This window comes from Cervus elaphus, chromosome 5, assembly GCF_910594005.1.
Source record: "Cervus elaphus chromosome 5, mCerEla1.1, whole genome shotgun sequence".
In the NCBI taxonomy this organism is placed as follows: Eukaryota; Metazoa; Chordata; class Mammalia; order Artiodactyla; family Cervidae; genus Cervus; species Cervus elaphus.
Window position 1 is genome coordinate 73,648,206 of NC_057819.1, and position 16,219 is coordinate 73,664,424.

Sequence of the window (16,219 nt, forward strand, 5' to 3'; positions counted from 1 at the left end):
CTGTTTTGCTAATCAGTTACCCTTAAAAACAGATACATTTGCACCATGGATTTAACATGTGTCAGTGTTTCCAATTACAATGTGGATTTCTAAAGGCATATTATAATAAATGTCCAAGAAAATATTTAGTCAAGCAAAGGATAATTCTACTGAATAAAAGAATAAATAAAGAACAGGTGAAGTCTTCAATTCATTTTTGAAGAAAGAGGAAGGAAATGCTATAGAGGGAAGAAGAAAAAAATAGCTTAAAAGTTCAGCATCACTGTTATTTTAATTGCTTTGAAATCTTTCTTTTCTGAATGACTCTACTGACAGCATTTTTCACTTCTTTGTTTCTAAGACTGCATATGAGGGGATTCAGCATGGGGATGACAATAGTATAAAAAACAGAAGCTACTTGATCGTTTCCCAAGGAGTAGGACTTATTTGGTTTTAGGTAAGTGAAAATCATAGTGCCATAAAAGATGGTTACTCCCAGGAGATGGGAGGCACAGGTAGAGAAGGCTTTCCACTTCCCTGAAGTGAAAGTAATTTTCAGGATGGTGGACAGGATGGACACATAGGACATGGATATTGTGATAAGACACACCACTAGGGTACAGCCAGCAACAATGAATATCATGATTTCAATGTTGTGTGTGTCAGTGCAGGACAGGGATAGAATTGGGGATGTGTCACAGAAAAAGTGATAGATTACATTGGAGTCGCAGAAATGCAATTTGTTCATGCAAAACACATTGACAAAAGAATCTGTAAAGCCAATCAAATAAGATCCAAAGACAAGAGAACAGCATCGCCTGATGGACATTACAACGGGGTAATGCAGAGGGCTGCAGATAGCTACATAGCGATCATAGGCCATGGAGGAGAGAAGGAAACATTCAGTGGCACCCAAAAAGACAAAGAAATACATCTGAGTGAAGCAGTTCAGGTATGAAATAGTTTTGATAGAAGTCAGTAAGTTGTCTAGGGTTTTAGGGGTGATGACACTTGAGTAAATGAGGTCAAGAAATGACAAATGACTGAGGAAAAAATACATGGGTGTGTGAAGCTTGGAATCCAGGCAGATTATCAGTATCATCCCCATATTCCCCAGCACAGTGATCAAGTACATCAGGAGGAAGAGGGTGAAGAGGACCAGCTGGATGTCTTCAGAGTCTGTCAGTCCCATGAGAAAGAAATCAGACAAAAGCGTGATACTCCTTTTACCCATAGTGTTCAAATGCTGTATACTGCTGAAAAATCCAAGTTGAAACCTATCAGAAATTATTTCAAAAAGCTTTGTGTTTCTGTATATGACATGACATATTTATATTTGTTTAGCATTTCCAAGAACTGATGATAATGAGGTGTGGACTGTGTATGAAGAGCAAAATATGAATTTGATTCCCAATATAGAAATAGATGTAAATTGACATTTGAATACAACAAAAGGTAGTATATTGAATAGTTTGTATAAGCCTGACACAGTTCTAAATGCTTCCCATTGTTAATACATCTAATGCCCATAATATAATTATTCCATAGAATTATTAACCACATTTTTCACATGAGAAAAAGGGAGCATAATTGGGTAATATATTCATAGTTAGAACCATTGAATGTTGGCTCTGTATTTCTACCAAGATAGATTTTCTCCAGAGAGCATGTCCATTACATTCCTGTCATAGTAATTTCAAATATGCCTATTAAAATGCTGTATATAGATCATAAACAATCATGATAGAATATTTTAATATACCATGCTTTTCTATTCCCCCAATATTATTTAATATTAATTAAAAGTAGCTTTCAATCTTTGGACTTTAGTAGAGGTACCACATACATAGCATTACTTTCCAAAAGATACAAAGTTATCATAACCTGACCATTCAAAATCAAATTTCTTCCAAAACTATATTCCTAAATTGCTAAAAGACCATGATTATAAAAACTCTATATTTCTGGGTCCACCAGTCCTGGCACTACTGAAGGCAAATATATCTAAAATGATATCTGCATGCATACATTTCTGATATTATCCTTGCTTTATTTGATTTCAACTAAAACCTTCCAGTTTTGAAAATAATACCTACTGGGAGGCAAGGTTGATCAAAAAACAGTTTTCTCCAAAATTATCTGTCTAGAAGTATGTCAACTTCAACATTTACTCACAAATAAAATATGAAGACCATTTCAGTTGAAAATTTTTGTACTATAATAATTTTTCCTTTGAGGTAAATTCTTTTTAAATTTTAGTGTAGTCATTCTGCTTTATTCTGAGGAAAAATTAATCAACCTAGAAATTTTGTTCAGTTCCTGATCAAATGTAAAATCTTCCAGGAATTTATGTCTAAAATGAGTATCAGAAGCAGAGCAGAGTATGCCTTGCCTCTTATCCTAATAATTCCAGGGCACCTCATATAGTGGGGATTGATTGCAACATTTTGTCATCCCTGTGGACCAATTTCCAAGGAAGAATTCTTGTCATATCTCCAAGGGCAAAAGGGACTTGGCATATCTTCAAGGACTAAATTGCAGGTATGCTAGGTCATGAGAAACTAAATGTCTTCCTTTCCAAGACCTACAGTGAAGGGCCTAATGATTTGATCTTCCTGTATGATGCTCTAAAATTTTGCCTGGGTGGTAGAGAAACTATTTCTAGAGAAATACTTACTTACTCATGCCTGAAACTGTAAGGGAAGGTATGATACATTTTTCACAATGAGTCTTTTATATTTAATTGTGTGATACTATATGGGAGGGGATATTTTCATTAGAAACAAATTGAGAATTTAACAAAATTGAAGGAATGATATGTATTTCCATACAAATTGTGAAATTATTTGTTCTAGTTCTGTGAAAAATACCGTTGGTAGCTTGATAGGGATTGCATTGAATCTATAGATTGCTTTGGGTAGCATAGCTATTTTCACAATGTTGATTTTTCCAATCCATGAACACGGTATATTTCTCCATCTATTTGTGTCCTCTTTGATTTCTTTCATCAGTGTTTTGTAGTTTTCTATATATAGGTCTTTCGTTTATTTAGGTATATGTACTCCTAATTATTTTATTCTTTTTGTTGCAATGGTAAATGGTATTGTTTCCTTAATTTCTCTTTCTGTTTTCTCACTGTTAGTGTATAGGAATGCAAGGGATTTCTGTGTGTTAATTTTATCTCCTGCAACATTATTGTAATCATTGATTAGCTCTAGTAATTTTCTGGTAGAGAATTTAGGGTTTTCTATGTAGAGGATCATGTCGTCTGCAAAGAGTGAGAGTTTTACTTCTTCTTTTCCTATCTGTATTCCTTTTATTTCTTTTTCTGCTCTGATTGCTGTGACCAACACTTCCAAAACTATGTTGAATAGTAGTGGTGAGAGTGGGCACCCTTGTCTTCTTCCTGACTTTAAGGGAAATACTTTCAATTTTTCACCATTGAGGGTAATGTTTGCTGTGGATTTGTCATATGTAGTTTTTAGTATGTTGAGGTATGCTCCTTCTATTCCTGCTTTCTGGAGGGTTTTTGTCATAAATGGATACGAAGGATTAATCTCAAAAATATACAAGCAACACCTGCAGCTCAATTCCAGAAAAATAAATGACCCAATCAAAAAATGGGCCAAAGAACTAAACAGACGTTTCTCCAAAGAAGACATACAGATGGCTTACAAACACATGAAATGATGCTCAACATCACTCATTATCAGAGAAATGCAAATCAAAACCACAATGAGGTACCAATACACGCCAGTCAGGATGGCTGCTATCCAAAAGTCTACAAGCAATAAATGCTGGAGAGGGTATGGAGAAAAGGGAACCCTCTTACACTGCTGGTGGGAATGCAAACTAGTAGAGCCACTATGGAGAACAGTGTGGAGATTTCTTACAAAACTGGAAATAAAACGGCCATATGACCCAGCAATACCACTCCTGGGCATACACACTGAGGAAACCAGACTGAAAGAGACATGTGCACCCCAATGTTCATCGTAGCACTGTTTACAATTGCGAGGACATGGAAGCAACTAGATGCCCATCAGCAGACGAATGGATAAGGAAGCTATGGTACATATACACAATGGAATATTACTCAGCCATTAAAAAGAATTACTTTGAATCAGTTCTAATGAGATGGATGAAATTGGAGCCCATTATACAGAGTAAAGTAAGCCAGAAAGATAAAGACCAAGACAGTATACTAATGCATATGTATGGAATTTTAAAAAGATGGTAATGATAATCGAATATGCAAAACAGAAAAAGAGACATAGATGTACAGAACAGAAAACTCTGTGGGAGAAGGCGAGGTGGGATGTTCTGAGACAATAGCATTGAAACAAGTATACTATCAAGGGTGAAACAGATCACCAGCCCAGGTTGGATGCATGAGACAAGTGCTCAGGGTTGGTGCACTGAGAAGACCCAGAGGGATGGGGAACACATGTAAGTCCATGGCTGATTCATGTCAATATATGGCAAAAACCACTACAATATTGTAAAGTAATTAGCCCCCAACTAATAAAAATAAATGAAAAATATATATATAGGCCAAAAAACTTAAAAAATAAATAAATAAAGTACTCATCTTTAAAAAAAATGATATGAAAATTTTCAAAACTTTTGTAACACTTTGATAAACTTCTCAGGATGATTTTTTTTAATAGAATGCTTGTTTGCATACCTGTAGAACTTCACAATTATTATCATACTGGATATTCAGTACCCATCCTTGTTTCATAACTTAAATTTCATAACATGCTATGGCCAATGTTATTCTAGCCTCTTATGAAACCAATAACTTCTTGTTTTATTTATTGACCAATAACCTATAACCAACTTTATTCTAGTGAAGTCTTCTTCAGATATTAAGAACTTTACTGAACATTATTCATGCAAGATGAGACAACAGAGAAAGACTATAGAAAGGATAGACTGAGAATCAGATGGAAATACTTTAATGAATCTTTCATTAATTCATGACAACTAAACCAATTTTCATATAGATTTAAAAGTTACTCTTACAGAAAACTCAGATCATACTCCAGAATTTCAGGAGATAATTTTTTGTTTGGAAAAAAGGGGAAAAAAAGGTGTATTTATTGTATTTTTAATGAATTTTAGAAGAGCAATATACTCACTGAAGCTTCATTCTGCTAGAACAGGTGTGAAGTAAAGTCTACATTTTTCATGAGACCAGAAAAATTATAAACAAAAATTTTCCTCTGGCCTTTCACCTCCTCTCTCATCTCTACTGTGCATTGTGTATCTGCATTACACATTGGACAAACCTCCACCATCAACAGAAACACCTACTCAGCCTTAAATAACAACATTCTTCTAGCATCAACAAAGCAATTCCTTAAGATATTCCTTCTTGAGATTTATGAAATTTCCTTCCTTTATGAGATTTATGGGGGAAAAAATAATTTTCACTCTGTCCTTTCAGATTTTTGGCTAAAACCCACCTTCTTGTAATGAAAGGCAGATAACCAAGAGAAAAACAAATAGAAATTTAGTAATATGTATACCCCTTTTATACATGGGAGACACACAAGAAAACTGAGTAATTCTCCAAAAAGTTCCCAAACCCCTAAATACCATCTCCAGCTAAAGGTAAAAGATGTGGGAGGGTGGGAGCCAGAGAAAGAATAGGAACCAAGAGTGCAATTGTTAATGCAGACTCAACTTCATTCCTTCTTCACTGAATAGGGATTTAGCCATATTTCTCTTCCTGGTATAGAAAGGGAGGCAAAGTGAAAGTGATAGTCATTCAGTCATGTCAGACTCTTTGTGAATCTTTGTGACCTCATGGACTATAGCCCGCCAGGCTCCTCTGTCCTTGGAGTTCTCCAGGCAAGAATACTGTAGTGGGTAGCCATTCCCTTCTCTGGGGGATCTTCCCAACCTAGGGGTCAAACCAGGTCTCCTGCATTGCAGGTAGATTCTTTACTCTCTGAGCCAGCAGGGAAGCCCACAGAGAGGGAGTCATCCTTCCAAATGGAGAGTAGTAGTGTTAGTCACTCAACTGTGTCCAACTCTTTGCAACTCCATGGATTGGATTGTAGTCCACCAAGGTCCTCTGTTCATGGGGATTCTCCAGGCAAGAATACTGGAGTGTGTTGCCACTTCCTTCTCTAAGAGATCTTCCCCACCTGGGGACTGAACCCAAGTCTCCTGCATCTCAGGCAGATTCTTTATCATCTGAGCTACATGGACATTTCCTCTTTAAATGTAAATGCCTCCTACAAAAGGATAACTTCTACTCAATTTCCAGAACACCTTCTGTGTCTACTGTTTTATTTTATTTTTTTAAATAACCAGATAATTCTTGAGCCTAGAAAGCATCTATTGGCATTGAAAACTCTGTTCCCTATCAGGTTGAATTTATTGTTTTTTTCTAGGACCTAGTAACACCTACTTGGCCCATTCTGGAAAGATGCATATTAGAGGTTTTCAGGGACAGTACAGATAGAGCAGTTCAAAGAGAAAATGATGAGAAGTCACCAAGGATAAATTTGAGGTGTATATCAAACTATGTGTACATCTGGACATTTAATCATAACTTGACAAATAAAATATATTTCTATATTTTATGATTAACTGGAAAATTGTGGTATATTTCTGCTCTTAGAGAGAGATTAACTAAGAAACATTAAAACATAAAAAATAACAATTGATATATAGTTTTATTAATACTAAATAAATATAAAGGCCTGGAATGATCTACAGAATACATACACAGTGTAAGTACAAATAATACATACAATTAGAACCAAGGAAAATATAGGTAAATATAAATAAATTTCAACAGCTGTCATTTTTCACACAATGATAAAAATGTGAGCATTATAGTTATAGTGCATAAATGAAAAGCTTTGATAGAGAAAAAATAAAGGGAAATATCAGTTTAATAATTTTCCATGATGATGGTAAAATATAATGAAAGCAATCATCTAAATCTGATATTGTGCTTAGAAGGAAAAATGTATGTAGGTTTAAGAAATGGAATGAGTGATGAGTTGTTAAGACAGCCTTAATAAGCCTTTATATATAATATATAAAATATAATATAGTATATCTCATCAGCTGTCACTTGCAATAGTTTATAATGTAAAATCACATTGTAAAGTGAAGTTTTCAGGAGTCAGATATCAGTAATGTAGACCAGAGAAGAAAATTAAAATTTCAAAACCAAATGTATACATTGTGTGTGCGCGCACACACACACACACCCCCTTTCACATGAATTGTCTTCAGCTAGTTCCAAGACTGAAGAACTGAAGACTGTTTATTTCTTCAGGAGGTTGGTTTGTGATATACATAAGATTATAAGAAGGCCTATCAGTTGACTGCACTGATTACAAAACACATCAACAAAGCATAAATCCACATACACTCATTTCCTTATCCTAATCATTAAAGAAAAAAATCATTTCAAAGGAAATCTATTAATCACTACGCCATTTTTAATATACAAGTAAGCAATGTTTTTGAAAGAATTCTAGAAATAGAATTTTCAATTAATGTTTTTTGAGTGCTGATATGCACAGGGTTGTCTAAATATCAGACAAGATATAAACATGAATAAGATAGAATTCTTAACCTTAATAAATTCATCACTATGTTTCCACAAGCCAAAAAAGCAAAGAAAGCATTTACTTATATACTGCATATGTAACACATTTGTTCCACGCTGTGGAGAGCAAAACTATGACTAAACAAGTTTTTCCCAAAGAGCTTACAATCTTGTTGAAGAGAGAGACAAATATTTTAAACACATGTATTTTATCCTAAAAGAACTTCATTAAATTAATCTTTGCTTCCCTGGTGGCTCAGAGGTTAAAGCTTCAGCCTCCAATGTGGAAGACACGGGTTCGATCCCTGGGTCGGGAAGATCCCCTGGAGAAGGAAATGGTAACCCACTCCAGTGTTCTTGCCTGGAGAATCCCATGGACAGAGAAGCCTGGTAGGCTACAGTCCACAGGGTTGCAAACAGTCAGATACGACCGAGCAACTTCACTTTCTTTCTTTCTTTCACTTTCCTTTCAAAAAATGTTTTTGTTTTTTTGTGTTTTTTTGGGAATTCATTACTTTTATTTATTTATTTTTTCAGTGGGTTTTGTCATACATTGACATGAATCAGCAATAGATTTACACGTATTCCCCATCCCGATCCCCCCTGCCACCTCCCTCTCCACCTGATTCCTCTGGGTCTTCCCAGTGCACCAGGCCCGAGCACTTGTCTCATGCATCCCACCTGGGCTGGTGACCTGTTTCACCATAGATAATATACATGCTGTTCTTTCACAACATCCCACCCTCACCTTCTCCCACAGCGTTCAAAAGTCTGTTCTGTACATCTGTGTCTCTTTCTCTGTCTTGCATATAGGGTTGTTGTTACCATCTTTCTAAATTCCATATATATGTGTTAGTATGCTGTAATGTTCTTTATCTTTCTGGCTTACTTCACTCTGTATAATGGGCTCCAGTTTCATCCATCTCATTAGAACTGATTCAAATGAATTCTTTTTAACGGCTGAGTAATATTCCATGGTGTATATGTACGACAGCTTCCTTATCCATTCATCTGCTGATGGGCATCTAGTTGCTTCCATGTCCTGGCTATTATAAACAGTGCTGCGATGAACATTGGGGTGCACGTGTCTCTTTCAGATCTGGTTTCCTCAGTGTGTATGCCCAGAAGTGGTATAGAAGGAACATACCTCAACATAATAAAAGCTATATATGACAAACCCACAGCAAGTATCACCCTGAATGGTGAAAAATTGAAAGCATTTCCCCTGAAATCAGGAACAAGACAAGGATGCCCACTCTCACCACTCCTATTCAACATAGTGTTGGAAGTTTTGGCCATAGCAATCAGAGCAGAAAAAGAAGTAAAAGGAATCCAGATAGGAAAAGAAGAATTGAAACTCTCGCTGTTTGCAGATGACATGATCCTCTACATAGAAAACCCTAAAGACTCTTCCAGAAAATTACTAGAGCTAATCAATGAATATAGTAAAGTTGCAGGTTATAAAATTAACACACAGAAATCCCTTGCATTCCTATATACTAACAATGAAAAAACAGAAAGAGAAATTAAGGAAACAATACCATTCACCATTGCAACAAAAAGAATAAAATACTTAGGAGTATATCTACCTAAAGAAATGAAAGACCTATACATAGAAAACTATAAAACACTGATGAAAGAAATCAAAGAGGACATAAACAGATGGAGAAACATACCGTGTTCATGGATTGGACGAATCAATATTGTCAAAATGGCTATTCTACCCAAAGCAATCTATAGATTCAATGCAATCCTTATCAAGCTACCAACGGTATTTTTCACAGAACTAGAACAAATAATTTCACAATTTGTATGGAAATACAAAAAAAACCCTCAAATAGCCAAAGTAATCTTGAGAAAGAAGAATGGAACTGGAGGAATCAACCTGCCTGACTTCAGACTATACTACAAAGCCACAGTCATCAAGACAGTATGGTACTGGCACAAAGACAGAAATATAGATCAATGGAACAGAATAGAAAGCCCAGAGATAAATCCACGAACTTATGGACACCTTATCTTTGACAAAGGAGGCAAGGATATACAATGGAAAAAAGACAACCTCTTTAATAAGTGGTGCTGGGAAAGCTGGTCAACCACTTGTAAAAGAATGAAACTAGAACACTTTCTAACACCATACACAAAAATAAACTCAAAATGGATTAAAGATCTAAATGTAAGACCAGAAACTATAAAACTCCTAGAGGAGAACATAGGCAAAACACTCTCCGACATAAATCACAGCAAGATCCTCTATGACCCACCTCCCAGTATATTGGAAATAAAAGCAAAACTAAACAAATGGGACCTAATGAAACTTAAAAGCTTTTGCACAACAAAGGAAACTGTAAGTAAGGTGAAAAGACAGCCCTCAGATGGGGAGAAAATAATAGCAAATGAAGAAACAGACAAAGGATTAATCTCAAAAATATACAAGCAACTCCTGCAGCTCAATTCCAGAAAAATAAATGACCCAATCAAAAAATGGGCCAAAGAACTAAACAGACCTTTCTCCAAAGAAGACATACAGATGACTAACAAACACATGAAAAGATGCTCAACATCACTCATTATCAGAGAAATGCAAATCAAGAAATGTTTTGACTGCTCAATTTGTTTCATTACTTCTCAATGATTCATGCACAGTGAAGGCAGCAATGGAGATTTCATCTTTTCCAGAGGTCATTTTGTAACAATGCTGGGAAGAGTACATTAAACTGGGTTGTTGTTCAAGTCTCTTTTTAAGGAAAAATGAAAGCAAAACCCGGTTTCATTTTTAATACCATCAACTTAATGAAGTTTTTCTGCCTGATTTGGAGAAATGAGAATCTCTAAATATATTTCCAAAATGACTTAGGAATTATTTTTCTCTGTTAAAAAAAAAAATTAGATGAACCAAGCATTCAGATTAAGAATTTAGTTTTAACAATCATATCAAACCTGTAGAAATCAGGAGAAAGGCAAAAATGTTTTAAAACACACAGAATTTCAACAAAGATGCATTTACTGAAGCTTGCTGACCTGTAACAGAAAGGTAGCCTTATTAAATATTTCAGTTGGAGAGGGTGTGCCAACCCAAGAGTGAAGGAATATACATATACTTATAGCTGATTCAGAATCTTTGCAACCCCATGGACCTTAGAGTCTATGGGATTCTCCAGGCCAGAATACTGCAGTGGGTAGCCATTCCCGTCCCCAGGTGATCTTCCCAACCCAGGGATTGAACCCTGGTCTCCTACACTGCAGATTATTTACCAGCTGAGCCACAAGGGAAGCCCAAGAGACCATTCAGGTATGACCTAAATTAAATCCTTTACGATTATACAGTGGAAGTGAGAAATAGATTTAAGGGACTAGATCTGATAGACAGAGTGCCTGATAAACTGTGAATGGAAGTTGGTGAAATTGTACAGGAGACAGGGATTAAGACCATAACCATGGAAAAGAAATGCAAAAAGGCAAAATGGCTGTCTGAGGAGGCCTTACAAATAGCTGTGAAAAGAAGAGAAGCAAAAAGCAAAGGAGAAAAGGAAAGATATCCCCATCTGAATGCAGAGTTCCAAAGAATAGCAAGGAGAGGGGAAAAAAGCTTTCCTCAGTGATCAATGCAGAGAAATAGAGGAAAACAACACAATGGGAAAGACTAGAGATCTCTTCAAGAATGTTAGAGACACCAAGGGAACATTTCAAGTGAAGATGGGCTCAATAAAGGACTGAAATGGTATGGACCTAACAGAAGCAGAAGATATTAAGAATAGGTGGCAAGAATACACAGAAGAACTGTACAAAAAATATCTTCATGACCCAGATAATCACAATGCTGTGATCACTCACACTCAGCTAGAGCCAGACATCCTAAAATGTGAAGTCAAGTGGGCCTTAGGAAGCATCACTATGAACAAAGCTAGTGGAGGTGATGGAATTCCACTTGAGCTATTTCAAATCCTGAAAGATGATGCTGCAAAAGTGCTGCACTCAATATGCCAGCAAATTTGGAAAACTCAGCAGTGGCCACAGGACTGGAAAAGGTCAGTTTTCATTCCAATCCCAAAGAAAGGCAATGCCAAAGAAAGCTCAAACTACTGCACAATTGAACTCATTTCACATGCTAGTAAAGTAATGCTCAAAATTCCCCAAGCCAGGCTTCAGCAATACATGAACTGTGAACTTCCAGGTATTCAAGATGATTTTAGAAAAGGCAGAGGAATCATAGATCAAATCGCCAACATCCACTGGATTATCAAAAAAGTAAGAGAGTTCCAGAAAAAACATCTACTTCTGCTTTATTGACTATGCCAAAGCCTTTGACAGTGTGGATCACAATAAACTGTGGAAAATTCTGAAAGAGATGGGAATACCATACTATCTGACTTGTCTCTTGAGAAACATGTATGCAGGTCAGGAAGAAACAGTTAGTACTGGACATGGACCAACAGACTGGTTCCAAATAGGAAAAGGAATACACCAAGGCTGTATATTGTCACCCTGCTTATTTAACTTATATGCAGAGTACATCATGAAAAACGCTGGGCTGGAAGAAGCACAAGCTGGAATCAAGATTGCTGAGATAAATATCAATAACCTCAGATATGAAGATGACACCACCCCTATTGCAGAAAGTGAAGAGGAACTAAAGAGCCTTTTGATGAAAGTGAAAGAGGAGAGTGGAAAAAGTTGGCTTAAAGCTTAACATTCAGAAAACTAAGATCATGGCATCTGGTCCCATCACTTCATGGCAAATAGATGGGGAAACAGTGCAAACAGTATCAGACTTTGTTTTCTGGGGGCTCCAAAGTCAGATGGTGATTGCAGCCATGAAATTAAAAGACGCTTACTCCTTGGAAGGAAAGTTATGACCAACCTAGATAGCATATTAAAAAACAGAGACATTACTTTGTCAACAAAGGTCTGTCTAGTCAATGCTGTGGTTTTTCTAGTAGTCATGTGTGGGTGTGAGAGTTGGGCTAGAAAGAAAGCTAAGAGCTGAAGAATTGATGCTTCTTAACTGTGGTGTTGAAGACTCTTGAGAGTCCCTTGGACTGCAAGGAGATCCAACCAGTCCATCCTAAAGGAGATTAGTCATGGGTGTTCATTGGAAGGACTGATGTTTAAGCTAAAATTCCAACACCTTGGCCACCTCTTGTGAAGATTTGACTCATTGGAAAAGACCCTGATGCTGGGAGGGATTGGGGGCAGGAGGAGAAGGGGACGACAGAGGATGAGATGGCTGGATTGCATCAGCGACCTGATGGACATGGGTTTGGGTAGACTGTGGGTGTTGGTGATGGACAGGAAGGCCTGGTGTGCTGTGATTCATGGGGTCACAAAGTGTCAGACACGACTGAGCGGCTGAACTGAACTGAACTGATATCTGATTCACTTTGTTGTACAGCAGAAACTGACACAACATTGCAAAACAATTATGCATCAAAATAAATAATTATTAAGAAAATATAATTGATATATTCTGGGAGCCATAAAATTGATAACACTGCATGCAGAATTTTAATTTCATAAATTTACAAACATTTATGTCCAAACACTGTAAAATGAGAATCTAGATTCTCCCATTAACCAAACACAGTCATCTTAGATTTCAATGATAAAGGAATAATCGAAGATTAAACTTGTAAGTGTACACAGAAAACCTCAAAAAAGACATAGGAAATGATAAGAATATTATTCATATACACAATACACACACACACACTAACACACCCCTATATTTACATTTAAAACTGTCAATCTGTTTACAATCGCTAGGACATATAAGCAACCTAGATGTCCATTGGCAGATGACAGGATAAGAAAGCTGTTGCACATATACACAATGAAATATTACTCAGCTATTAAAATAATGCATTTTTATGCATTTTTTTTTACCTCAGTTCTAATGAGGTGGATGAAACTTGAGCCTATTAGAGTGAAGTAAGTCAGAAAGAAAAGCACCAATACAGTGTATATATATATATATATATATATATATATATGGAATTTAGAAAACAATGACCTTATATGCAATACAGCAAAAGAGACACAGAGGTAAAGAATAGACTTTTGGACTCTGTGGAGGAAGGTGAGGGTGGGATGATTTGAAAGAATAACACTGAAACATGTATATTACCATATGTGAAACAGATCACCAGTCCAAATTCAATGCATGCAACAGGGCACACAAAGCCGGTGCACTGGGACAACCCTGAGGGATGGGATGGGGAGGGGAGTGGGAGGGGGTTTAGGATGGGGGACACATGTACACCCATGGCTGATTCATGTCACATTATGGCAAAAACCACCAAAATATTGTAAAGTAATTAGCCTCAAATTAAAATAAATAAATTAATTAAAAAAAAAAAACTATCAATCTAGAAGAACACATACAAAACCCTGAATAACTTCTTAGGCATATCAATTTCCTTAAATTTTTCAAATATCTCCAATATTGACACATTCCATTCTAAATGAAAAATTGTGAAATGCTAAGTTTTTATTTAGTTTCTTTTTGTGTGTTTGTCCTTTAAATAAACCAAAGCTAATTCATAAAACTACACATGAATATTTATTATGAAAAAGGCATTGGGCATTGAAAATACTGCAGGGATGTGAATGTTCTGATGATAATGGCCAATATTTATTAGTATCACCTTAAAAAGTTAACATCAATTAACTGATTTAATATTTACAGTAACTGTTTGGACCTGGAATTGTTACTTATCTGTACAGTTTAGGAACTCGAAACTTAGTTTCAGTGATTTTTTTTTTTTAAACATTCAACAGGCAATTGTGTAGAAGGTTTGGAATCCAAGTCCTTGAAAATTTGGTTTCCAACCAAGTACTCATAATCACTCTGCTATCTTGCTTCTCCACCAAGTAAAGGAAATGATTTCTGAAACTGCTATTGTTTTTTCCCGAAATGGAGCTCTTTCCAATCATAAAATTCTTTAAAGTTTGATTATGTATGGGGATTTGTACAGCACACTTTAAAAACTGACAACTATACTTTTCATTTTGTTAATCAGTTGCCCTTAAAAACATACATATGGAGACCATAGTTTAAACGTGTTTCATGGTTTCCAATTACAATGTAGATTTCTAAAATCATATTCTTAGAAAGGCCTGAGATTAGATTTATTCAAACAAAGGATGGATCAATAGAATAAATAAATACTTCTATTTGTTCTTGGAGAAAGAGCAAGGAAATACACTATAGGGACAAAAAAAAACAGAGGAGCTTAAAAGTTTAGGATCAATGTTACTTTAATTGTTTGGAGCTCTTTCTCTTCTGTAAGACTCTGCTGAGAGCATTTTTTACTTATTTATTTCAAAGACTGTATATGAGCATATTCAGCAAGGGGATGGCAATACTATAAAAAACAGAAGTCATTTGATCCTTTCCCAAAGAGTAGGACGTACTTGGTTTTACGTAAGTAAAAATTGTAGTGCGATAAAAGATGGTGATTGACAGGAGATGGAAGGTACAAGTAGAGAAGGCATTTTGCTTCCCTGAAGTGGAAGTAATTTTCAGGATAGTGGACAGGATGGACGCATAGGACACAGATATTGTGATAAGAGACACCCCCAGGGTGGAGCCAGCAAAAATGGATATTATGATTTCAATAGCATGTGTGTCAGTACAGGACAGGGCTAAAACAGGGGATGCATCACAGAAAAAGTGATAGATTACACTAGAGTCACAGAAATGCAATTTGTTCAAACAAAGCACGTTGACAAAGGTGTCAATGAAGCCAATCAAGAAGGATCCAATAACAAGAGAGCAGCAGTTCTAGTGGACATAACAACTGGGTAATGCAGCGGGTTGCAGATCACACAGCAATCATAGGCCATGGAGCAGAGAAGAACACATTCAGTGACACCACGAAGACAAAACAATTCATCTGGATGAAACAGTTCAGGTGTGAAATATACTTGTTGGAAGTCAGTAAGTTGTCTAAAGTTTTAGGGGTGAGGGCGGTTGAGAATCTTGAGGTCAAGAAATGACAGGTGACTGAAGAAAAAATACATGGGAGTGTGAAGCTGGAGATCGAGGCAGATTATCAACATCATTCCTGCATTTCCCAGCAGAGTGATCAGGTATATTAGTAGAAAGAGGGTGAAGAGGACCAGCCGGATCTCTTCAGAGTCTCTTAGTCCCATGAGGATGAAATCAGACACGTGAATGATATTCCTTCTGCCCATGGTGTTCAAATTCTCCAAACTGTTGAGCACTCAAAGTTGATTCTTAGCAGGAATGACTGCAAAAAAGATTTGTGCTTCTATGAACAACATGGCATATTTATATTAGCTTTTTCTGAAAAGGGATCATATTGGGGAATGCGTCAGTTATGAAGAGAAAAAAATCTTTACCTGATTGCTAAATATAGAAATGTGTATAAGTTGACATTTACACGTAATATACTAAAAACTACTGTATTGGAAAATTAGAAATAGTCTTATAGTGTTCTAAATATTTCACTTTATTAAAGCATTTAATTCCATTGAGAAAATTATACCATATATATTAATATTAGTCACATTTTTAGATTAAAAATGTACATAGAGAATTTATGTAATTTATCCAGAGTCAGAGCTAGTATGTGTTGTCTCAGTAATTCTATGAAGATAGATTGATCACAGAGTGTATGCCCATAGTACTAATTA

At 36.1% G+C, this 16,219-nt stretch overlaps 1 protein-coding gene and 1 pseudogene across 1 annotated transcript; both read right to left on the bottom strand.

The window, feature by feature from the left end:
* Nucleotides 1-265: 265 nt before the first annotated feature.
* On the bottom strand, nt 266-1,213 carry LOC122693348 (olfactory receptor 8H1-like). The gene has a single exon (XM_043900857.1). It carries the CDS (start codon nt 1,211-1,213, stop codon nt 266-268), a length of 948 nt encoding a protein of 315 aa, XP_043756792.1.
* Nucleotides 1,214-14,877: 13,664 nt separating this feature from the next.
* LOC122693170 lies at nt 14,878-15,757 on the bottom strand (annotated as a pseudogene).
* Nucleotides 15,758-16,219: the final 462 nt, after the last annotated feature.